The 26,717-nt window shown below is 37.5% G+C and overlaps 1 protein-coding gene across 1 annotated transcript in view; it reads right to left on the bottom strand.

The window, feature by feature from the left end:
- Window positions 1-26,717, bottom strand: part of PREX2 (phosphatidylinositol-3,4,5-trisphosphate dependent Rac exchange factor 2) — a 324,079-nt gene that overhangs the window by 168,729 nt on the left and 128,633 nt on the right. The window contains exons 9-15 of the mRNA XM_012554436.1: window positions 21,310-21,459; window positions 18,860-19,004; window positions 14,818-14,918; window positions 8,753-8,856; window positions 8,142-8,191; window positions 4,619-4,694; window positions 2,243-2,315 (exon numbers count right to left, since the gene is read on the bottom strand). Coding sequence (XP_012409890.1) covers window positions 2,243-2,315; window positions 4,619-4,694; window positions 8,142-8,191; window positions 8,753-8,856; window positions 14,818-14,918; window positions 18,860-19,004; window positions 21,310-21,459 — 699 coding nt within the window. The remainder of the gene's footprint in view (window positions 1-2,242; window positions 2,316-4,618; window positions 4,695-8,141; window positions 8,192-8,752; window positions 8,857-14,817; window positions 14,919-18,859; window positions 19,005-21,309; window positions 21,460-26,717) is intronic.

Genomic DNA, 26,717 nt, shown 5'->3' on the forward strand with positions numbered 1-26,717 from the left:
ATCAATGGTGTTTTGAACCTGTAGTAAACATTTTAAGTACGCTTTTAATGTCCTGCACAACTATGGAAAACTCAAATGGGTAAAATATTGCCCTCATGTGTGAGAAATTCCCACTGTGGTCACTTTCGTTCCCACACTTCAACCAGAAATATGTCTTCTGGGTGAAATGTCATTTCAGTTTCCCCGAACTCCTAGTACTTTTCTGTTTAAAAGCCATATTCTCAAAACAACCTTATTTCTGCAAAGGTCTGTTTTGTTCCCTCTATTTGAACGTTACCGGAGCTGTAGTGGTGGAGTGGTTAAGTGCTCGGCTGCTAACCAAAAGGTCGGCAGTTCAAACCCACCAGCTACTCCAGGGCAGAAAGATGTGGCAGTCTGCTTCTGTAAAGATTTACAGCCTTGGAAACCCTATGGGGCAGTTCTACTCTCTCCTACAGGGTCACTAGGAGTCAGAATCAACTCGATGGCAATGTGTATTTGAACACTAAGAGTTCCCCCCAAAGCCCCTAAGATTCCTGGCTTATACTCATGATGTAAGGTTTATGTTTTGTCAGTCTTTCTAAAATTAAGGCTAAGTACCCATAGGAGGAATTTGGATTCAGCAAGATCCTGACAGCTGTCACAATGCTTTAAAAGAGAAATCTTCTCTATTTTTTATTTATCTATCCTTAGTATCCTCAAGTGTCCTTGTTGGAACAGGTTGATTCACTGAGGAAGGGTGTTAAAGTACACGGCAAAGTAGAAAGAGTTTTTGTGACAAGTCAGACCTGAGTTTAAATTCTAGGTCTGAGACTGATGCCGTGTGTGACTTTGGGAAAGTTACTTAAAACCTCTGAGCTTCAGTTTCTTCATCTGTACAATGGGGTCAATAAAACCTTCCTCAGAACGTTTTTATAAGAACTACAATAAGGTAATAAATGTAAATAACTTGGCATAGAGTAAGCAATCAAAAATAGCAACTATTTTATTTTCATTATTTTTACAGAATTCCAACAAGTAATTTTTGATCGGATGGATGGATGGATGTTTGGATGGATGTACTGACCTTCCAATTGATGGATGAAAGACTGGCTAGTAACATGAGTAAACAAACGAAACTATCAACCACAAAAGAAGAGGCAAGATAAGTCGAAGCCAATAACAGAAATGAGGATGTACTTGTGAATGGGACAGAGACTTTTGTACGGAAAACTTTTGTTACGTCTATATAGGTTATAATAAACATTCAGATAAAATTACTGCTTTCAGACACTTTAAAGAGAAAAAACTGAAAAAAAATAACTATTTAAGGTTTTCGGCATGATACTATAATTTTAATTCCCAACTATGTTGTAATTTCTTCCACTCAATAGTTTGCTCTTCAAGGATAGATATTTCTCTGTAACATCTTACACAGTGTTCTAGAGATAACAGAATGGAATGAAACAGGATTTCCAAAGAAATCTATGGTAACTAAGGATGCTGTTGAGTTCTCTTTGACTCTTGCTGTACTTCTCTCTTCATCAAAAGGTAAAACATTTTTGAAAGTAATGACAGGTGCAAATGCTATCAAATCCATGATTATACTTTATATATACATATATTCATTACATATATATATATAAACATATATATTAACAATTGTACAGAGATTGTTTGGATTTATATATTCCATAAGATAGCATGAAGAGAGAGGGCAAATTAAGTCTCATTACTTTTATAAATCCAAGAAGAATGAAGTCCTCAAACAGGAAAGAAAACCAGTCTTTAATGAGTGACCAAAAAGGAAATAGATTTTTTCAAGAGTTATACTTTTATTCCCTGGGATAATTTTGAAAATATTTCCCTAAAGAGAAGAAAAATATTCAACCATGTATGCTGTCATTTAACCTACAGTTATCTATACTATTTCTAATATGTATTTATACTGACATTCAAAGAATTAATCATCTACAAGAGTTTCAAAAAGCTTTATGGGATTTTTTTTTTTTTTTTTAATTTCTAGAGCAAGTCTTTGCTCCTCTGGAATCAACACAGTCTAGAAAAGTAGGAGACAAGTGATGGCAACTGGGAGGTAATAGCAGTTAGACACAGGAACGGCACCCAAAGGGCAACTGAAGGCACATGGACCCACGGCCAAATCCCAGACAGTCTTGCTGATTCATCTCTCAATGACCTCACTGGAACATTCAGATACTCCCAATGTCCTAACAACCAACCAAACAATAAAATACATGTAATATTCCAGGATAAAAATTCCTACCGTGGTGCATAAATCCATTGTCACAGAGTCCAACGCCAAATATCATTGCCTCTTCCCTGGTACGGCAATCCCCCTGTTGACCACAAAAGCACAGTACAATTTAATAAGCAACAGAAGGCTCTGTGGCCTTTACTACTTTGACATTCCCAGCAGTATATTCAGACAAAGCCATTCACAGATTATGGCATTCATTGCTTTCATATGCCCAGGATTCATCTATTATTTAAAAGAGCCCCATGATTATTAAAACATTTTCTTTTGACATTAAATGAAAAACACAGATTTAATATTTCTTGAGAAAAGTATACTGTATTAAACATGAAAATAAAATGTATTGCTACTATAAATGATGTCTTTCTACTATTTCTTCGATCTTGTATCCCAATGATTTAACTGGGAAATATTCTATATATTGACAACACACTATAAATAAAAATCATTACGGATGATCTCTGCCACTCGCCACTGCCACCATCTCTTCCTTTTCACCAAATAACCTTGCTCTGTAAGGAACCCTAAAGACACTTACTAATCTGGAGTTAGTTATGATGTTGATACTTAAATTTGAGTAAGTTTTAGAATATCAGACTCGTAAAGCTTCAGTGATAAAGAAGAAACCTTACGTACAGCTATTGTAGTAAGTAGCACACAGTTGTGAAAACAAAAATCCAAAGAGATGAAATGACTTGTCCGACCGAGTTTGCATAACTAGTTATTAGCAGAGCTGGCCTCAGAAGCAAGGTTGCCTGAGTCCCAGTTCAATGCAATTTCTGCTACATATAATTTCTACAGACGTTGTAATAACAGACCACTAAGAAAAACTGAAGGTAAAAATAATTGCAACATAGTCCAATTTTTGAGCAACTCATTCAATTCTTATAATGCTAATGCTTTGAAAGTAATGCTAATTCTAAAAAGGCTGATAATCGACTTCCTCCGTCAGAACTTTAAATATTTATTCAGCAGCAGATTTTGCTCCAAATAAACTCTCTTCAATTTTCTCACGTAAGCAACATATACTTCGTGTGAATTCTATAAACAGGATAGTTTCCATATAAAATTCCAATGCTGACACTGAGTACAAAACTGATTCCAATGATACTCATTGACTGTAGAGTAACAAAAGGCTTCTGAGCACTAGAAAATCTACTGGAAACATAATTAGGATTCTCTTTAAAAGTAATTGTTCGGTTTAATCTAAAATCTTAGCTTCCTAATATAATAAATTTAAGTGCTATAAAATACAAAAACTGGTTATCTTGAACAGTCTATAAATTCATATTAAATAATTAAAATGTTAAAATATATTTGCTCAGATAAGCTATATGTGGATTAAACATTACTATTTGAATCAAAAAATAAACATTTTTATGATTAAATATCAAATGTTACAACCTACAAAGAAGGTAGGCCATACGAATAACAAAAAAGTAAAACTGCTTATGAAATTAATGCAAATAACCAAACTTAACAACTTATGTTTCAACCAAGCAATATTCCCTCCTCCTAAATAGTTCAATTACAACGTACATCAGTTTTCTTAGCCTTTTCTTTAATCGTCAGTGGAAAGCATTTTATCACTTATTAGTTGACCTAATATGATAAAGTACTTTAAATAAATTCATATTTGAATATATATTATGATGGGCTAGATGCCCTGGTTTGTTTTACATATAAGCAAATACGATTTTCTCAATACTAGCCATCAGCACCCACATCCTAAGAGACACAGCAACAGTAACGACAAACTTTGTACTTTACTATTGAAAACGTACGCAGATGTTTATTAAGCTGATATTATCAAAGGACAATTATGACCTAACAAGGAAAAAGGCCCAGGGAGATTAGAATAACTCACTAGGACTAATAAACAGATACTTCAAAACAATGAGTGAAACAAACATTTTAAAAAATTTTAATACATGAGTGTAGCTATTCTTCAGTGCGGAAGAAAGATAGGGCAGTCTACTCCCATAAAGATTGACAGCCTTGGAAACCCTCTGGGGCAGTTCTACTCTATCTTACGGGGAGGCTATGAGTCGGAATTGACTCAACAGCAATGAGTTTGGTTTTGGATTTTATTCTTCAGTGATACTCAAATAATACTTAATGTTTTCAATGGATATAAGCAGGTATGTAAATAGGAACATCTTCCTTTTGAAAGGCAGTGTAACATGAAGGTTACATTTGAAGGCTCTGGAACCAGACTAACTGGGTTCAAATCCTGACTCTGCTTCTTACTAGCTGTATGACCTTGGGCAAGTAACTCACTGTGCCTCATCTGTAAGATAGGGATAAAAAGTGGGACCTGACTCACAGGCTCAGAGTTTAAAGCAGCTGTAAATAAAATTCAACAACTACTGCTTGTCTATTTACCTGTGCAATTAACCAGTCTATCAGTTTGTTGGCCATAACCACAGACTTGTAGGTCCTTAAATGGTAATCTTTATCTCTATAAAGAAAACAGAAATCAGAAACATTAAGCAAGCAGAGGCATGTGCTCTGGGAAACACTTCACTTGATCTCACTGTGCAACAGAGAAGTGTGTACAATGTAATCTCAATCTCTTGCCCAAAATATGTATAACTATGATTTACAAAGCATATAAAACACCTGAAAAATCCTTCGTCGGCTCATACTGACCTAAGAGACCCACAATGATACCAAACAGGATGTCTCTTCTTTTGCATATTCATATACCCAAAGAGATTGTTACCGCTATATTATCTGGAAACAACTTAAGTGAAAATACAATATTTCACTAATAAAAGAATAATAAAATAGAATGTCTTCCCATTAAATCAAGGTAGATTCTACTAAAAATCTCAAAATGTGGAGAATAAAGTAATCTCCTTTATTCACACTCCTGAATTCTCAGGGAAGACTGGATCTGCTCTGACAGCTGTTCATTCCACCCACTGTAGCAGAAGACCTCAGGCCTGTCCAGAAGTGGGTACCCTGTGAACCTCGTCATTCATTTTGTCAGATCAGAGCATGGGCACAGTGACATCACATTCCCAGGGAACCAAAAGAATCAATTTCCCATTCAGTAGTCTTCCCAGATCTGAGAAATCATTCAACATTTACTTAGACACTAACAAAATACTCATGATCACAACTGAGCCCCAAGGGCAGAAATCTATAATTCATTTACTTCGCAGGCCTGGATCAAAGGGGAATGAGAAAATGACAGTCTTTTCAAATGTCATAAAGCCCGGATCACGAACAACTTGAAGTGACTAATAATTACTAGCTGTGTACACGGTACTTTAACCTCTATCAGTAATTTATAATTCATACTTACATCATTTTACCCACTGCCCTAAAAAATCTCCCTGAAATGAGGTTGACATTTCTGAGATTTCAATAATCAATGAACTAGGCAAAAAGTAGCTTTTTAAAAAATTCTATTTTCATGTTCTGATACCTCCTCACCCATTTTATCTTGGTTCCAATAAGCATTGATAAGAATGAAAAAGGGAGTTGTAATTAGAGCATATGTAGGCCTGTGGGCTGTTTGCACCAAGTAATTTTCCTTTTCATAAGCTGAGCTCATACATATTAAACGCATGACTATCATACAATCCATTTGTTTTATGGTTTTCGTCTCATAAATTTTCCCTTGACAACTCATAAACAATTGTCATTTATAGCCAATTATTTCTTATCAGCTCTTACAGAACGCAACTTTCATGATAAGAAATCCAACATGGCTAAAAAATATTTTCAGAATACATTTATCTCATATGTAAAGTCTATATAAACACAGGTGATATGGAGCATTAAACCATTATTTATTCTATTAGTTTAGCAGAATTTTAAGTACCCACTTGCTACTGAGTTAGGTAATTAATTGTCTTTCAGTATTATCTTATTGCCAATATTTGCAGGGTGTCTGTGCCTGGAATACAGCAGAGAGCCAACAAATATTGGTTCTTTTCCACTTGTTTCTAATGGTAAAGCCTACTTGGGAAAGTAGAGATGGCACTTTTGAGGGTAATGGGTAAGATTCAGTTTTCTCCTCTAGGATCTGCAGTGTGTTCACTAAGATGACCCCACAGTACTGCAGCATGAGTGCCAATTCCAAGACACCACTTCAACAGCAACTTCTGGAATTTGTCTCTTTTTTAAAAGCTCTGATTTTCCCTGTGTTGGAAACTAGAATGAAAGATAGAAATGCTGAGCATCAAACATTTGGATTCTATAGCCAAGATTGAAAAGCATCTTTATTCCATTTTAGAAACAGTAGCTTCATTTTTCCCTCTGAAAAATATGATTTAGTCAATAAACTCCAAATGCTATCTGGCCATTGGAAATTAGTTTAACATTCTGTGAGTGTATATAGCAAAGACACAATATAATATTCCTAAAGACCTCTTCTATTAGTAATCATACTACAAAGTACAAAGGTTTCCAACATCTTTCTACAGACAAATTGAAAATTAATCCTGATTACTCTTATGAAAGGAAAAGAAAGGAAAAAAAGGCATGTCTCTTCAGAGAGAAAAATATGGTAGAGAATAAAATTATACTCCAAATAATTCTTAATTGTCAAGCACAATACCTTTCTTTGGATAAAAGACTGTTTGGGGGAAATATTGTGAAATAAAATGTATATCAAGATTCAACTAAGTATAAAATTTAATGGAAAGAATTAATATACAAGTAATCATAATGATAAATATATACAGTAAACAATACTTCAAAAACTTCCCCTAATCAGTCAACTATTATGTATCAAATATTATCTGAATGTACATTGGAGCCCTGGTAGCTCAGTGGTTAAGAGCTCGGCTGCTAACCAAAAGGTGGGCAGTCAATCCTACTTTCGTGAGTGGCACCTGGGGTCTTAAAAGCTTGCAAGCAGCCATCTAAGATGCATCAATTGGTCCCAACCACCTGTAGTAAAGGAGAATGAAGAACACTAGAGACACAAGGAAAGTAGTAGCCCAAGAGACAGAAAGGGCCACATAAACCAGAGACTTCATCAGCCTGAGACAAGAAGAACTAGATGGTGCCCGGTTACCACCAACGACTGCCCTGACAAGGAAAACAACAGAGTCCTGGATGGAGCAGGAGAAAGGTGGGTTGTAAAACTCAAATTCTAGTAAGAAAACCACACTTAATGGTCTGACTGAGACTGGAGGAACCCCAGAAAGCACGGCCCCAGATTCTCTATCAGCCCAGAACTAAAACAATTTCCGAGGCCAACTCTTCAGACAGGGATTGGACTGGACTGTGGGATATAAAGTGATACTCGTGAGGAATGTGCCTGTTAGCTCAAGTAGATACAAGAGACTAAACAGGCAGCTTCTGTCCGGAGGTGAGATGAGAAGGTTAGGAGCTGGTTGAATGGACATGGGGATTCAGGGATGGAAAGGAGGAGTGTGTTGTCACAGTATGGGGAGAGCAATTAGGGTCACATAACAATGTATGTATAAATTTTTGTATGGGGAAAAAATAAATAAATAAAAATAAAAGGTAGGCAGTTCAAATCCACCAGCCACTCCTTGGAGACCCTATGCAGTAGTTCTACACTATCCTATAGAGTTGCTATGAGTCGGAATTAACTTGATGGCAACGGGTTGGTTTGTTTGTCTTCTTTTTTGAATATACATCATTTCATTATAAACTCTAAAATTTACTGTAAATCAATTGCAAATAATTTTAGAAATCAGAAAAAAAAAAAAAGAGTGGGAAGAAATTATATAATTAGAGCCTCAGAAAAATTTAGGGATATTTTAAGATAAAGTTAAGTACCACTTAATCTTTAAAAGTTAACTTTTGCTTTTGAAAGAAAAACAGAATAATCCATCAAGTTCTAGCTCAATAGTATTTACCGAATATACAGCATAAATATTTCCATTTAAGTTTCGAGGAACTTAGGAACCAGACTCACCTTATCACTGGAGTAAATAGACTATGAAGGCGGCAATACAGTCTTACACCCTATGGAAAATAAAGATATGTCAAAAGCAAGTAAGACCATTCGAAGGACATGTCAATGAAATTTTGAAGCAACCAATGAATCCACTGTCAACGTTCTGGAATCATTACACAATCTCAGCCAATTTAAATATTATTCAACTGTTACATTACATCATAAAAATAATGACTTAAATAATTAAAAATATGACTAAATTGTGCTACGAATTTGTCAACATACTCAAAGGGATTTTAAAATTATCTTTCTTTAAAATACAAAATCTCAAGATGTAATTTCAAGTATCATGACCACATCTTGCTATATGTGAAACAGTTTTCAATAGATAAAGCTTGCTAGGTGATACAGTTACATTACTTCTTCTCAGAACTATATAAGAGATTGAAACACTGATGTAACATTAGAATTCTTGAAACAGCAGGAAGAAATAGAGGCTTGTTCATGTACGTCATTTAAGAATGTTCTATACCAGAAGAATTTTTTATCCTCTCAACAGCATTTTATCTTGCTGACATGTGACAACATGGATCCTGCTGTTGATACAAGGTTGTAGGAGAGGTCGTTACCTTTGAAATCACATCCTGCATCTCGTTCCTTGGATAAAAGGTGCCATCATCATAGCGAAACCTGTATAACATCTGTTCGGGTTTGAACTGATGTTTATCAGTAACTAAGAACACAGAAGCAATATATTAAAATCTAAAAAGTGGCAGATAAAAACAAATAAATTTATGAAATACGTATTTTAAAATACTGAAAACTTTTAGCTTTAAAAAAAGCTTTTCCTTTTCTAAATAGCAATCCTAATTCAGCATTTTATAGCAAGATTCATGATATATTTTCTTGTTAAATATATTTACAATTTTCATGCAATGATTCAAGAGCTAAATTTAGGTGAGTAACACTCAACTAGCACACGTGAATAATATATACAATATCCATATAGGTACAACATATACATTCATACCTAATATACAGATATTATGTATACCACTGACATAAATGTAAGAACTTGTGTTTTCAATTTCTTCACAATGCGACAAAACCAAGCAAAATGCGCCCTCGAGGGAGAAGCTTTTCAGACTAGCAAGCTGCAATTTATTTCTTACTCTAGATGGGAATTTTAGGATTTTTATCCCACTACAATCAGGCCAAGACCACACGTACACCAATCCTGACCATTTATCCTGTATTTAGACCTCCAGAGTAGATTACATAATTTCAGTATGTAACTGACTCCAAAATTTTAACAATTCGAATACTGAGAAATGCTTTTCTGAAAATGTCAGTTAAATTTTTTATTTCTTGGTCTATCATCAGTGGAGAGTGGTCATCCTCCACCACATCCTCAGTATAAGACTTCCATACCATGAAGGCTTATTTAAATTCCTCCCAAGTTTTCTCTTTTCTAGGCTAAATTATTTTATATACAGTCGAATAAAAATGATGGCTGTTCTAGAAAGGAAAAACCTCAAACTAAAGCCCGAAGAGTTTATATTTAAATGTTTTCTTTACAGGGAATGCAACATTTACAGAAGGAACAATTTGCTGCAGTGGGCTCGACTTTCATAATTAGAAGACTTTGACCTTTACTTTCTGCTAGCAATGCTAAAGGGAGAGAAAGCTGTCTGAATTAATTCTCACGAACTATATTTGGTGAAGCCTGAAGAAAGGCAAGAGACTTTAAAGAAACACAAGTCTGGTAAGTTTTTTTCACTCCAACCAGGCCAAACCATGTTCATGGTTTGCAGCCATAAAACTGAGACAAGACTGTTGCCCAGAAAGATAGACAACACAGCCTTTTGGCATCTTATCCCCAGGCCAAGCCAAAAAGAAAAGAAAAAAAAATGTGTGGAAGGAAAATATTTTGAACTCCTATGTCATGTTTCAAGACCACTCATTTATTTCTTCTACACAATCTACTTATTCCTATTTTTATCCCCCGAGATTTATTGAAATAAATTATTATCTTGATACCACAAAATGCAAGGAAATATTGGGGCCAAATGTCTCTTGTCACAATAAAATAAGTGGTCGTTTGATCTATTCAAAATGGAGTGCTTAGCTGTAAGGCAAGCTCCTGTGACTTTGATAATTAACTCTTATTGCCTAGGAGAAATACTGAACAGCTCTGCATTCAGATCCACTTTGCCCCACTTCTGCAGCATGGAAAATGAGTTTATTAACTGGTAAGAGTTCAGGTCATCTGACGAGAAAGTCTGCTTAATGGCATCTTTTAAACAATTATGTGATATAACCAGGAATGTGCTGCAAAATGTATAACTGGCTTTCCAGGCAGTCCAGGTAGGCGGTGGGGAAGCAGAAGCCCTAATTTTTAGTTGCATTTACCAATTTCTGTGGTATAAATGAAGTCCCTGGGTGGTGTAAACAATTAACACGCTCAACTGCTAACCGAAAGGCTGAAGGTTCAATTCCACCCAGAGGTGCCTTGGAAGAAAGCCCTCATGATCTACTTCCAAAAAATCAGCCACTGAAAATCCTGTGGAGCACCATTCTACTCTGATACGTGGGGTCAGCATGAGTCAGAATCAAATCTACCGGCAACTGGTCCTGGCACTGGTATGGTATAAATACTCCCACTCTGACCAGTTTCAAGCTATCAACGTGATGCCCTTGAACACAAAGTTAGAAAGAGATGTGCAGTAACATGCAATTAAAGAATATTTCCACCATACAGAAATAATATACAAAACTAACCTCAAGAACATAGATAATACTAAAATGTAGTAATATAATTAGGAAGTGATGATTTTGAGAATGTATTACCTTTTTTATAATATAATGTATGTATTTATGCATTTAATTTTAATAACAACTATATTTAACAACCAGCTTGCAACGTTTTTGAAAATTTAATTATCAGTTCTCACAAGCCCGTATGAGCCGACTGGATATAACGAATGTGGTCTGAATTCTCATATAAGCATTTATGCTGCAAACAGTAGAGACAGACAAGATGAATACTATCATATCCTTCAAAATATCACAGAGAAAGCGTACCCTGCCTCCACCAAAGAATTCCTGGTATAGCAATGGGAATGATAGCAATAATAGCCAACTTTTTTTTTTTTTTTTGGCTTGCTTTCTATAAAACAGATGGTTCATTCAACTTTATTTTAGGAATTCTATTTTCACTAAAATGCAGCTGAAACCGCATACTAACGAAACAAGCATGTTTGGCTCATATCTCTTCACTTTAATGGAATTACTCTATTAATGTGAAATTGCATAATATGTTCTCTTAACCCCAGTTTGGAGAAATTTCTGTTAGTTCATTTCAGACACACACACACACACACACACAAACACACACACCCCAAGATTATTCTAGTGACGGAAATTTGTATATCAAATCTGACATTCCAAACAAAAGCCCACTGCTGCTGAGTTGATTCCAACTCACAGAGACACTGTAGGGCACAGGAGAACTGTCCCACAGGGTTTCCAAGGCCGTAAGGAGTGACTGCCACATCTTTCTCCCACAGAGCAGCTAAGCGCTTTAACCACTGCACCACCAGGGCTCCTAATCTGACATTCCACTGGGTCCATTCCTGATAACTGTAATAACACAGGCCACGAAAATCAAACTGTGAAGAATAATATTAATAGACGTGACTCAGCACTACGTTTACCAGAAACATAACTGATTAGGTGATACTTATCATTGTTCAAAAAAGTTTTCAATTCTCGGAAGTTAAGTACTCAAAGGGTTCCTGCATTTGAAACTTCAAAATAAATTGTAATGCAAAATGTATTTACTACCTCCCTCTCAAAATAGTATTGTTGGAGAAAAGTTGGACAAAACGGTATTGTTGGGGGTGGGGGAGAGGCGAGGTTTGTTAGGACTGAAGTTCTCTGATACTGATATCCCTTCCAGAAAATGGGAAAAAAATTATACGTTTTATTTACTAGAAGGAGGCAACTAAAAATATTGCGAGAAGCATTTTGTTGGATTAGACAAGGGTGGTTTCTCCTCTATGGAGCTGTGTTTCCTTTCATATCTTTCACAGTTACAAACAAAACAACAGGTCAGACCCTAAAAGGCCACGTTTGTGAAGATGTTTAATAAATATTATCCCAACTCTGCCTTGTACTAACTTAGACGATTTATCTGAATGCACTTGACTAAGCTATTCATGTCTTCAGGTAAAGTAATTACCCAGTTTTTGTTATTATAAAGTAAGTAAAATTTCACTCATAATAGTTATTTCTTCAACTTTCAGAAACTCAGTTCAATATGTAAATAAGCAACACTTCCTCATACAATTCCTAGATCTCCTTTGTCAAAATATGGGAGGAGGACTGAAAAGGAGACTTGAACAGAACCCTACATCTCCTCTGAAAGAATGACCTCACCCTACACCCCAGCCATGCCAGCTCCGAGTCCAAAGGTTACTCTACTGCACTTTTATCTATTACGAGGTACCCCAGTATAGCCAAAAAGGAAAATATTGTGGACAAACTCAGAAGCTCTTTCTAGAATACAGTAAGTAATCCAATGGAAGTACCAAAAAATGCACATCAATCATTTTTAAAAATAACAGCATCAATAATGATAGATGGCTTTAAGATTTCATTATCTTTTATTATTTCTTATTCATAAAGGTTTAGAGTCACTGAAATTAATGACAGAAGTCACAAAAACCTCAAGTGAAAACAGAAACATTAAAAGTTATTAGTTTACAACTGTTATATGCTGATATCCTATCAAACCACACTGTAAAAAGGTTAACAACAAATATGTATTGATTTATCTCTCTTTAATATCATTCTATAGGTAGAACAACAGAACAAAACACTGCCCACTCTTGCGCCATCTTCGCAATCGTTGCTATGCTTGAGCCCATTGAGGCAGCCACTGTGTCAATCTATCTCATTGAAGGTCTTCCTCTTTTTCGCTGACCATCTACTTTACCAAGCATGATGTCCTTCTCCAGCAACTGGTCCCTCCTGATAACATGTCCACAGTACACAAGACAAAGTTTCACCATCCTCCTTTCTAAGGAGCATTTTGGCTGCTTCTTACAAGCCAGATTTGTTTGTTCTGGTAGTCCATGGTCTATTCAATATTCTTTGTCAACACCATACTTCAAATACATAAACGCTTCTTTGGTCTTCCTTACTCACTGTCCAGCTTTTGCATGCATATGAGGCAACTGAAAATACCATGCGTTGGGTCAGGTGCACCTTAGTCTGCAAAGTGAGATCTTTGCTTTTCAAGGCTTTAAAGAGGTCTTTTGCAGCAAATTTGCCCAATGCAATACGCTGTTTAATTTCCTGACTTTGCTTTCAGAAAGCAAGGTTGTGTCATGTGCATATCGCAGGTTGTTAATGAGTCTTCCTCCAATCCTGATGCTGTGTTCTTCTTCTTATCATCTAGCTTCTCGAATATTTGCTCAACATACAGATTGAATAAGTATGGTGAAAGGATACAATCCTGATGCACATCATTCTTGATTTTAAACCACATGGTATCCCCTTATTTGGTTCGAATGACTGCCTCTTGGTCTATATACAGGTTCCTCACGAATTCCCATTCTTCTCAATGATATCTATAATATTTTTATGATCTGCACAGTCGAATACCTTTGCATAATCAACAAAACACAGGTAAACATCTTTCTGGTATTCTCTGCTTTCAGCCAAGCTCCATCTGACATCAGCAATAACATCCTTTGTTCCATGCCCTCTTCTGAATCCAGCTTGACTTTCTGGCAATTCCCTGTTGATATACTGCTGCAACCATTTTTGAATTATCTTCAGCAAAATTTTACACGCATGTAGTATTAATGATATAGTTCCATAATTTCCACATTCTGTGGGATCACCTTTCTTTGGAATGCGTACAAATATGGATCTCTTCCAGTCAGTTGGCCAGGTAGCTGTCTTCCAAATTTCTTGGCACAGATGAGTAAGGGCTTCCAGTGCTGCATCCGTTTGCTGAAGTGTCTCAATGGGTATTCCAACAATTCCTGGAGACTTGTTTTTCACCAAAGCCTTCAGTGCAGCTTGGACTTCTTTCTTCAACAGCATCAGTTCTTGATCATATGCTATCTCCTGAAATGGTTGTATAATTGACCAATTCTTTTTGGTACAGTGACTCCATGTATTCCTTCCATATTGTTTTTATGCTTCCTGCATCGTTCAATATTTTTCCCATAGAATCCTTCAATATTGCATATATATACCACATCACATATGTACCACCACAAACACACTTTCCCTGCAACACTGTTCTACAAATATTGTTGGTGTGAGGTGTCATTGAATTGATTTCAACTCATAGTGACCCCATGTGATAAGAGTAGAACTGCCCCATCGGATTTTCTCGCTGTAATCTTTACAGAAGCAGTTCACCAGGTCTTTCTCCCTTGTAGCAGCTGGGGAAGTTCGAACTTCCAACCTTTCAGTTAGCAGCCAAGCACTTAACCACTGTGTCACCAGCGCTCCTTCTACGCATGTTCGACCCTCAAAAATGTTGTTAAAAAAAAAAACAACATAGATTCCCATAACATTAATAATTATTATAAACCAAACATAAACTGGTAAATGGGATTAAGATATATGGAATTTGTGGATGAAGAGATTAAATAAGTAATCAAATGCTTACCATGGTGGATGATTCCATTTTCTAATAATGCTTGTCCCAAGTGAACACCCTCCTCAGGCTTGTGAATCTCTCCAATTTCTAACAACCAGGACACAAATTCGCTGCAACAAAAATACAATGGAAAAGTTAAATAGTTAGCTATCTAAAGGGAAATTATATAGCTAACAGAAAGTCTCTCTGTTATCATATATTCATCAAGCAACTATGACCAGAGTCTCAGAATATAAAGGAATATTTGCAGGGCATTTCAGCATAAATTTTTTTTCTCATATATAAGACTACACTTACTTACATTGGACTATATGCCAGAAAACCCACGCCCATACATTCAGGCTTACCTAAACTATACTTAATAACTATTCAAGCTGTTGACGACTCTAATAAACACAAAATGAAAATTTTAGAGCAGCTTTAATTATAAGGATACTTTCCACATAAAGGAAAGTTTGGGACAAAACGGAATAAACAGATCCTAAGGATAGCTAACACAGAGAACTAGTCAAGGTAATAATGACTTAATATAAACAGTTAAACTGCCTTTAATGTGGCTTTCCAAGCACAGAGAACCAGTAGGTTTGAAACTCCAGGAAGGAAAAAAAAAAGAAAAAAAACCTGCATGCCCCATGCGGTAGGCAGAATTCTACAGATGAACCCCCCTGCCTGGCCCCACTGCCAAATTCCCATCCTCTGGTTTTTTAATCAAACAGTGATCTAGGTACTGCTGTGAAGGGATTCTGCAGATGTAATTGAAGTTGAAAGTCATGTGACATTGTGTTGCTGTTGCTGTTAGGTACCGTCGAGTAGGTTTCGACTCTTTCTCCCAAGGAGCGGCTGGTGGGTTCGAACCGCTGCCCTTTCGGTTAGCAGCCAAACACTTTAACCACAGCACCACCAGGACTCCTTGGGTATCATTAAGAGAACATTAAATACAGAGATATTTTACAAAATAAAAAATTTATCATGCTTATGTCATAAAATCTAACATTTAAACTTTTCCATAACCAATGAATATATTTGGGTGTTTTTGTTTTTTTTTTCCACAGAGGCCAGAAAAGCAAAGCTATGGAAAGCATCAGAAGATTCATTATTTTTCCATTTATTTCAATACCAAGAACAACACTCACGGCTAAAGTCAAATAATCAAGAGATATGGGATTTTAAAACTGGATGATAATCTAAAAAATATTATTTATGACAGAAGAAATCATTAAAATGCTTTTTATTCTTCTGTTAGATAAGAACCATCCAAAAGAAAGGAACTAAAAGAAGTAAGGTGAAATATAGCTTTGTGCTTAGGGTCATGTACTTCGCAACAGGACAACCTGGATTCAAATCCTATTTCTGCCTCCACCAGCTGTATGTCCTTGAATTAGTAAATTAAGCTCTCAAAACTTGTTTTTTTTTTCCGCCTATAACACAGAGAAAATAATAACAATATCAACCTCATAGTACCATCATAAACATATTAAATGATGTATTTTAGGAACCTAGCACAGTGCCTGACACACAGGGAACTCTTATTAAATGTCTGTGGTTGACAAGTGTGTAGAGATGGTTGATGTGTAGCTAAAGCATGCTTCTCCATTCTGATGTCAGAGAGTCCTGAAAATGTGAAATGAAAATAAGGGAAAAAACACAATATAAGTACTGCTCTAAACCAGGAGTATTAAAAAAAAAGAGTGAAAGTAAGAAAGGAAGTTAATGAGTGGCTTTATGATGGGATCGACTCAACAGGAAGATCCCATCAGCACTCTGCAAAAGGATCATGATCCAGTGAGAAACAATCTCAAATTCAGGCCGTAATTCAGAAGCAGTGTGCTGCTATGGGAAAGGGCACAATGAAAATGCTGTTGTTGTTAAGTGCTGTTGAGTCAGTTCAGACTCATAACGACCCTATATACAACTGAACAAAACACTGCCCAGTCCTGCGCCGTCCTCACAATCGTTGCTATGCTTGAGCCCACTGTTGTGACCACTGTGTCAATCCGTCTTGTTGAGGGTTCTCCTCTTTCTCGTTGACCCTCTACCTTACCAAGCATGATGTCCTTCTCCAGGGACTGGTCCCTCCTGATAACTTGTTCAAAGTACGTGAGACGAAGTCTTGCCACCCTCACTTCTAAGGAACATTCTGGCTGTACTTCCTCAAGACAGATTTGTTTGTCCTTCTGGCAGTCCATGTAATATTCAATATTCTTCACCACCAGCATAATTCAAAGGCATCAATTCTTCTTTGGTCTTCCTTATTCATGGTCCAGCTTTCCCGTGCATATGAAGTGATTGAAAATACCATGGCTTGGGTCAGGTGTACCTTAGTCCTCAAAGTGACATCGTTGCTTTTTAACACACAATGAAAACAGTATTTACTGAGGCTCTCCTATGTATCAGGGGCCCTGCTAAATGCTTTCCATATTATCACAATTAACTAACATTACAGTCATATCAGATAGTCGGGCTCAAGGGTTAACAAAGCCCTTTCTCCCTCTATAGGGACACATTTGACCCGAGGTTAACTTTCTAGCTCTGTTCCCGAAGAAACCTAATAAAAGTAGGGTGTCAGCTGTGTTACTTGGTGAAATTGCTTATGGTAAAAATGACCCCTGATGGCTAATTTGCGTAAGTACCTGGTGGGAAACCCTTGTAAGTGGGCATGTCCTTATGGGGACCCCGGATGTTACGCCCATGGAGTTGTTACAAGAGATACAGTCTCCTCTGGGGTATGTGGCTTCTACGCCATGGAGAACTCAACATAGTTCTTTTCCTTGCACAAGAGCTACCACTTGGGAGCTAAAGACAATAGCTTGCTGGCAGCTCTATGGCCTGCTGTGAAGGCTCCTCCCACTGCAGGTAGGTGGTTTCTGCCCTCTATCCTATTGAGGCCGGGGACAAGAGTGGCCTACGCATGTCTGCATAGCTAGTTAAGAAGACATCCTGGTGGGCATTGCAACTGGGCACTACAATCATCTCCATTTTCTGAGAGAAAACAGAAACTTAACCTTCCTCAATCCCACAACTAGCCAGTGGGAGCACCAGCATTTAACAAGAGGAGTTTGACTACAGAGTCTGGCATGCGAACACCCGTTCCAGTCTACTTTTATAAAGCTCACATTGGCATTCACTAGTTGTATGAACTTGGGTATGTTAACCCCCGATCCCGGGTTTCCTCATCTTTTAAAAAATGAAGGTATTTAGCTCATAGGTATTTATTCAAGGATTTGACAGAAGACATAGAAAGAAGCCGGCTCAGAGTCTGGCCTAATAGGAGCTCCCTGAAGGCAAATCCCCTCCCCTTGGGTCATGTCTCCCTAAGCCAGCCAAGGCCTCCCACCTAGAGCTGTCCACAGAAGCAAATACGCACAGTTAATCTGCTCTAACCTGGGGATCTGGCAACCTCCCCTCCTGCTGCGTTCTCCTGGCCCCTTTCATGACCCACTTTTTCAGCTTCTTCACATAGGTGCCTGAGCCCACCTGTCTAAATACTCTCTTCATTCTGAAATAACTGACAGTTGAGACTGTGCGTCTTCAGCTTTCTAGTCTCCCTGACTTTCTGGATCCACCATCAAGACTGACTTTCAGGCCCTGTGCTCATGTCCACGCCAGCCTGGTCATCCAGTTCCCGACGGGCAAGCCTGCTGGCTGCCATCCCTGCCTGGCCCCCACTCGGCACATGGCAAGGCGAAAAGTGATGAAGTCGTGGATGAGTAAATAGATGCCTCCCGCTTCCCTCTGTGGCCCCCTGGAAATGTTGACAGTAAAGTAGCATTCAAAACACTTAGGGAGGGTCCCAGAAAAATGTTGGGATGGATAGTGGGGATGGTTACACAACAGGATGAGAGTAACTAATGTCACTGAACTGTACGTATGAAGAAGATTGACATGGCACTTTTTGTCATACATATACTTACCACATAAAAAGTAATTAATTAAAAAATGCTTAGGGAAATATATTTAAATAATATTTATTTTTAAAGAATTAAAGGAATGGCAACACATGAGAGAGTGAACATATGAAAGAAATTCAGTGCGTCCACACCACCAACCCTACCTTCCAAGAAAGCATTTAGGGAATGTGGTCAGTTTTCTTTTTCTGTCTTTGATCAGATTTCCTTGTTTGCACATCATCTTATAAAGCTTCTCGCCCTGTTCAGAGATCATTACCCAGGCGTCTTGCTCCATTCCTAATTTCAAACCTATCAAAAATGAAAAAAAGAACAGATAGCTGAAAGGCCTCTTCATTCACTCTCATGCCTCCACTGAACACCTATTGATTGTGTGTCCACTGTGTGCTGGGGGCTGCAGACACAGAGCCAGGTGAGATAGGGCCCTAGCTTTCAAAAAGCCTGTGGTATACCAGGGAGATAGACAAAGCCGCTTTCCCAAAAGCCGTACGGGAATATGGCTTGGCCAACAGAGTAAGAGCAGCTGGATCTCAGCCTCCACGGGCTCGTTGGAGGCCAGCACGCCTGCACAGGTGGCCCTGGAGACAGACTCCTAGGGGAATCATTGTGATATAGCATTGTGGTGCAATAGAGGCATATCAAGATACCTACAGGAAACAGAGCACCTCCACCTGGGAAATATTAGGAAAGGGCCATGTTTAAATGCACAGGTATAAACAGGTGTTTTCCTAAAGAGAAAGTGTAGCAGATTCAGAAGAACTAACTGATGTGCAGCAGCACAGAGGTCTGAAGCCTTGGGTTTTAGGTGAGCTGCAGGGGATAAAGCAGGAGGGTTAGGCAGGATCCTTGCTCAACCTGAAGCTTCAAATTACTTCGTTCCTTAGGTATTTGGGAAGATCTAAGTGTTTTAACAAGCAGGGCCAGAGAGGGGAGATGGAGAGTAGCACTGGAAAGTTTTTGCCTTGGAAACAGAGTTCTGAGGACAGTGTGGTGAACAATGCAAAGCGGGGAGGATTGAAAAAGAGAGAGACCATTAAGAGGGATTACAAAAGCTCAAGCAAGCTCAAGCCCCAGCAAATAATAGCAGAGCCTACAGAGTGAGGAGGATGAAGCTGAGAAACATCTAGGAGATGGTATTAGGAGGACACAATGATTAAACGTAGATGGGAAGGAGAGAGAAGAAATCAGGATGCCTTCTGGCTTTTAATGCGAGTAACTGAATGGACAGTGGGGAGGCATACTGGACAGAGGGGCTCGAGCATTGCCTGGGGATGCTCAGGTAGGGCTGGCCCAAGGGTCAGCTGAATACGTGAGTATGACACTCAGGAGAAAGGTCAAGCTGGACATAAAGATTTAGAAACTGGCAGTGTAGTGGTAGACATTAATCTGGCGCAACTAGATAATCAAGCAAGGAATCTAACTAGAGGAGACCAGGACCAGGGCTGAAGTCCCAAGAACACTGACACTAACCCAGTGGACGGGACTGATGGAAAGGCAGCAAAGGAGGCTGGAGAAAACCTGGTACATAAGAAGAATTATTTTTAATCTTCTAGCTATAACACAGCTTACTAATTTTTTTTACAATGTAGGAGCTATCAGCATCTTTGTCCAATGCCATAAAGTTTTATAGAATGTGCCTTTTTCTCTTTTTTTCCTTTTTTGTCTTCCAAATTTTTGTCTTGGGTGTATCTATGTGGATAACCATTCTGAAAATAAGTAAGGATTCAACTTGATGAAAAATCCAACTTACCTTTTACTTGATCTGCTATATCATTTGAATTGATTGGAAGATTTAACGAGACCTGAAGAATCAGTTATGTATTCATGACCTTTGTCTTTTAAAAATTTCTACCTGGTTCTTCATCCAAGAGCAATCAAAGGAATAAGTATTTGAAAATGCTTTGTGAATTCTGATACAAATGTATGCTGTGACTATTTTAATCAAGGTAGATATTTTGCACATTCTTCATGGGAAATCATCTGAAGATGGAAATAGGGGCTCTTTATGGTTCTAAAATCTCATCACCAATGAGGTGTTCTATCCCTGGATCTCTTGGAAAGGAATAATCAGTGTCACGTTTTTCGTTTTTTATTGATTTTTTTAATAAAGAAACTAGTAGTTATACAAACATTTCTACTTCCTACCTGAATTACACAAATATGCTTAGTTGCAGATAAACGTGACATAACTGAATATTACCAAACCAAATACCTTTTGTAAATCTGGCTAAAAGTATAAAGCAAATTTGAGCTGGGCCTCTTGATGAGAATAAGCTACTTATTGGTATATACGACATTATATTCAATGACATTGGAACAATTTTAAAACGTTAACATATCCAAAGTTCCTTAATCTGTAAATTAGGAGGATACTAACATATTTTGTCCAGGAATGTGCAGCGTACTGTGAAATACATAAGCACAATTGCTGGAGCCATTACAACCCTGCATAATATTACTGAAGCTTGTTTCTTAAAGGAAAACATAGTAAAACATCATGCTCCTTTCTACTTTCACATAACTTTTGCCCATTATGGGCTCTCTTGCTAAATTAAAATTTTCACATAGTGGAACAGAGCCCAATTCATATACTCACCTTTTCGTCGTTCTCTTTCTTTCAAAATAGCTTCAAACCATTCATGCTTCTCTTCAGGGGTTTTTGCCATACACACAAACCACTTATTTTTGGCTGTGTTATGTATCTTCCAACCATTAACAACAACGTGCCCGCTGCTATGGAAGTCAGCTAGAAATTAATCGGTAAAAGTGAATGAGAAAAACGTACTGTGTGATATTATATACAAAACGATGATTCAATTCACAAAAGATCCAAAACCACTGAATTCTTCAAAATGTTTTTGTTTTATATATGTATATTGAAAACAAAAATATAAAGAAATTTTTACATATAGAATATAGTTTCTAATACACAATACTAATACATTACATAAAATTAAATACTACAGATTAATGAACATTCATTTCCTCTATATCCAAGAATACTGTTAAAGTTACTAACATAATAAAAGAATTTTTAAGGAATTTTTGTCTCAACAATCATTCAAGGTGTGAGATTCATTTTGTCTTTCTAATATGCCCTTGAGGAAAAATTATTATAGGTTTCAGACACAGAGTATATCCCCAAAGAACAGTTCTCAGTTGTTTAATGAACTGCACAAAAAGAATCACAACAAAGCAATGGAATATTCTGAGTGCAGTTTATCTAAGCTGCAATAAATGGAAACAGATAAACCCCAATCCACTACTGTTGCACATGGTTCAAAAATAAACACTCTTTAAAACCACTGCATTCCATATAATTGGCATGACTGGAAGCTCACAAAATAACTTTCTTTGAAGATGAATTCACATTTAATTGTCTTTTGTAAGATCTCACCATAAACTTGGCTAAACCATCATGCTGAATTTTAAAATGTCAACAGCAAACCCTCTACAACAGCTCTCTCCCTGACAGTCGGTAGGGAATAGTGATGTTCTTTGTCACCAGCCTTAACTGGCTTGACGGTTCTGCAAAGCAAAGATCCCAAGAGGGAAAAGCATAGGGCAAAGGCCTGCATCAGCATCAGTACCAATCAAAAAGCGACACTTTTTAATTCCTCCTCTCCCTGAAAGCCATTAAACAGTAATAGTTGGTATACAGGATACGAACCACAAAAATTAAAGTGGTTTAGATAAATTCCTTCGCACGACTGTACATTTTTTCCCTCAAATGATGCATTCTATTTGATAAATAAGTTGCTAGTGGATGCAGACAGGTTTGGCACTCCTGGTTCCCATAGTTTTTGCATTAGCTCCAAAAATCACGAGACGATATCTGTAATTGCACTAACACTTCCAAAAATGCATTATCAGACTATGCTGCATAGGTGCAGGGTATTTAAAAATTCCAAGATACCTTTGAGCCAGAACAGATTTCTATTAGTCTATTTTTAGATATGTGCCATAACTCCATGAATAATCTGACAATATAGAGATTCAAAGTGACAGAAGCTACCTCTCCAATAAGGCAATTATAATCTGTTGTTAAAAGGAATTTTTGTACTTTTCTTCTTACCTTTACATATTGAAATTCATGTTCACACCCTATACAAAATAACAGATCCTCATAATACATGTCAGATTAGTGTTAATGAAATAGTGGGGTAATAAAAACTATACACCTGGTGGCATAGTGATTAAAGTGCTCAGCTGCTAACCAAAAGGCAAATGCTTGGAACCCACCAGCCACTCGGCAGGAGAAAGATGTAGCAATCTGCTTCCATAAAGAGCACACCTTTGGAAACCCTCTGGGGCAATTCTACTCTGTCCTATAGGGTCACTATGGGTTGGAATCAACACAACGACAACAGGTTGGAAAAAGTATTGCTACATAATTACATTACAATCCCTCCTTAATACCTATAAAAATAGCCAAATGAGAAATTAGGATAAGTCAATAGGGAAAGAAAAGATCAAATTGTGCAGTTGACCCCACCTCCAACACTTGTCACCTTATAAGGCCCGTATCACAAATAAGTGCAAGCTGCTCAGACTCCTCTCTTCCAAAGTCAGGCCAAGTTAGCTAAGCATGAAATATTCCTACTAGTGATCCTGCCCCTTTAACTAAACCACAGTAGTCACAAGCAAAAAACAAACAAACAAACCCGTTGCTGTCGATTCTGACTCACAGTGACCCCTACAGGACAGAGTAGAACTGCTCCATCGGGCTTCCAAGGCTCTAAATCTTTACGGAAGCAGATTGCCACATCTTTCTCCCGCAGTAGCTGGTGAGTTCAAAAACTGGCCATCTTTTGGTTAGCAGCAGAGCACTTAACCACTGTGTCACCAGGGCTCCTTAGCCACAAGCAGCCTGTAACAGTAAAACTCTGGACTCACCTTAAAATGACCAGAATGTATTCCTCCCATGGAACACGAGAATACAAATTCAATGTCAGAATCACCAGGCTGATGCTCCTGACAGTGTACAGATACGTGTCCTGGGCCACCCACCTCTGCAGCCTGGGCCTGCCTTCCTTCCCTTCCTGGATGGCCTGAGTCAAGGCACTGCCCTCTTCACAGGCTGCTGACTCTTCCTTAAATACTCTTCATCGTGACATTTCCTGGCTCAAAAGCCTTTGGTAGCTCACCATTGAATCAATGAGAACACCCTTGTTTTAGAGATTCTTCCTAAACTGGCCCCAGCCTATCTAACCAATGCCATTTTCCACTGCTCCAATGTGTTCCCACCATTCTTTTCTTGGCTGATGCTTTCCTCGTCTTGTGACTACGGATGGATTCCCTAGGCCAAGGCTCTCAAGGAGTTACCCCAGTCTCTTCTCTGCCTAATCAAGTCACACCCCTCTCTAAAGTGTACTCACTGCCTCTTACCACTTCAGCCTGACCGCTCCAGCCTATGCACTTTCCAACTTTCCTTGGAAACTGCACAGCAATTGAAGTCAGAACCAGACAAGTAAGCATTTGATTTCATGTGACTATTGTTTCATGTACTGAGAGTCAGATCAATAGCTACTATCAAAATCTACTATCTCAAATAACATGTTAACTGTTTTATCAACATAATGGTATTTTCAAAAAACAGTCTTTGTTATTTAACAATTTAAAATGAAGGGATAATGTTTTTTATAAATTTTATATGGTAGCTACTTTCTATTAAGCCAATTTTAAAAATTGTAAGTAATTTTAAATATACACATATTTATATGTATACATGTATATACATACAGATATATATATATATACCAATACATACATACACACATATATATTGCAGTGCTATGTACTACTTTTCTGTGGCCATTCTCACCATGGTCTTGTAACTCCCACCCAAGTGACTGGGTGGGATTGTGCAAATAAGGTTAATTGTGGCCCACCAAGGAGAATGGTCAGTTTTGCCTTAAAAGACAGTCAAGAAACTGTGGGACACCTACAGGCCAAAAACAGAGAACCATCAAGCAGGCTGCAGCAATGTCAAAGGGTAAAAAGACTGACAAAAGCGGAAGTGTACTAACAGCTCCTTGAGAAAGTAGTTATTCATTTAGTGTTTCTATTTAAAATGTAAATTTGAAAAAGAAAATTCTGCGAAGGCCTTCAATTCTGTGTAGTACAAAAATATTTATGCATATCAAATGAATTGGCATGTTTTCCTATTCACTTTTGTAACTAAGTACAGCATTTTTTAAGTTGTTAAAACCTTTAAATGAAACTTCAACTGGTTTGAAGTAACTTTTAATTATTGGATATCCAGGAACTTTTTTGCCAGTGATGGTATTAAACAGTTGGAAAGGAGTGAGTGAACAGTGCTCTGTCTGAAAACACAGCACACAGTAATAGAGTAGGTATGGTTTTAAAAAGTCAAAACAGCAGGGTTTTTTGTTTTATTTTTTGCTTTTACACTATGCTAATTTCAGATAAATAGTTTTCAATTTAGAAATATAAAAACTTTTAAACAAGGAAAATGGTGAACACTTTTTTGTAATTGTGTTTTTACTCTGCATCAACTAGAATTTAGGAAAGAATCATGGTGCTTTTATTAAACTTCAGACTATATGTAAATATGTTTTTAAAAATTCCATCATTAACATTAGATAGTAACCTAGTGTTTTCATTATTGGTATAGGGCTTAATGTTTATTGTACAGTATCAAGGTAAAACGTGTTTTTGTTTTGTAAAAACTACTGTAGATTTTTACTTATGAGGGCCTTTTTGCCACCTAATGTTTTTATTTATAGGAATGCCCATCTTTTGTATATAGTTTGTTCTAAAATCATGTTGAATAAATGTTTGTATATAAATGCATAGGTACAGAAGCCTATTTCAAAAGAAAATCAAAGTTGCTAGTAAAATGTTTGAAGTTGCATTAAGAACTGATAATGCATATAAACTTAAGATGATTTTGCGGTTTGTTTCTGTGTGATAAGGGAAGCTGTTGGTCATTGAATTATGTCAAAATCCTTTCCCAAAGACTTAATATTAAAACATTTCTGATAGAGTAATTTTATTTTTTATGTCATATGGCTTCATGATCATACTATGTGAGTTACATACTTTGCTTTTATAAAATTTTTTTAAAAGTCATAATGTTTCTACAGTGATCTATATTTCTGCTTTCCGTACGTGTGTGGTTATCTAAGTTAATATTTATGTACACCATACTTCATTCGTAAATTGTAAGCAAATTTGGAAAAAATCAAATAACTTTTTCATCCAAAATAAAGCAGGGGATCCCACCATCACCAAGGAAAGAGAGCCAAGAGCAGAGCATTTCCTTTGGACCCAAGATCCCTGAGCTGAGAAGCTCCTGGGACCAGGAAACCTAGAGAGAGGAAGAGCTGTAACACTGAAAATGGCGAGAAGCAATGGCAGAGAAATGGCAGCAGGAGAGACCTGCAGGAGACCACACAGTGGGCTTCACAGCCCACTGAGCCGGAAAGTTGACTGCCTATGGGCCGAGGCTTACTGGCGGGGTTGGGTGCCTCTGGGCACTTATTGTTGTTGTTGTTAGGTGCCGTCGAATCAGTTCCGACTCATAGCACCGCTATGCACCACAGAATGAAATACTGCCCAGTACTGCACCATGCTCACAATCGTTGTTATGCTTGAGACCATTGTTGCAGCCACTGTGTCAATCCATTTCGTTGAGGATCCTCCTCTTTTTCAACGACCCTCCATTTTTCCGAGCATGATGACCTTCTCCAGGGACTGATCCCTCCTGACAACATGTCCAAAGTATGTAAGACGTAGTCTTGCCATCCTTGCTTCTAAGAAGCATTCTGGTTGTACTTTTTCCAAGACAGATTTATTCGTTCTTTCGGTAGCCCATGGTATATTCAACATTCTTCCCTAACACCACAATTCAAAGGCATCAATTCTTCTTCAGTCTTCCTTATTCATGGCCAGCTTTTGCATGCATATGATGAGACTGAAAATACCATGGCTTGGGTCAGGCGCACCTTAGTCTTCAAGGTGACATCTTTGCTTTTCAAC

This window comes from Trichechus manatus, unplaced genomic scaffold (genome assembly GCF_000243295.1).
Source record: "Trichechus manatus latirostris isolate Lorelei unplaced genomic scaffold, TriManLat1.0 scaffold00018, whole genome shotgun sequence".
NCBI lineage: Eukaryota > Metazoa > Chordata > Mammalia > Sirenia > Trichechidae > Trichechus > Trichechus manatus.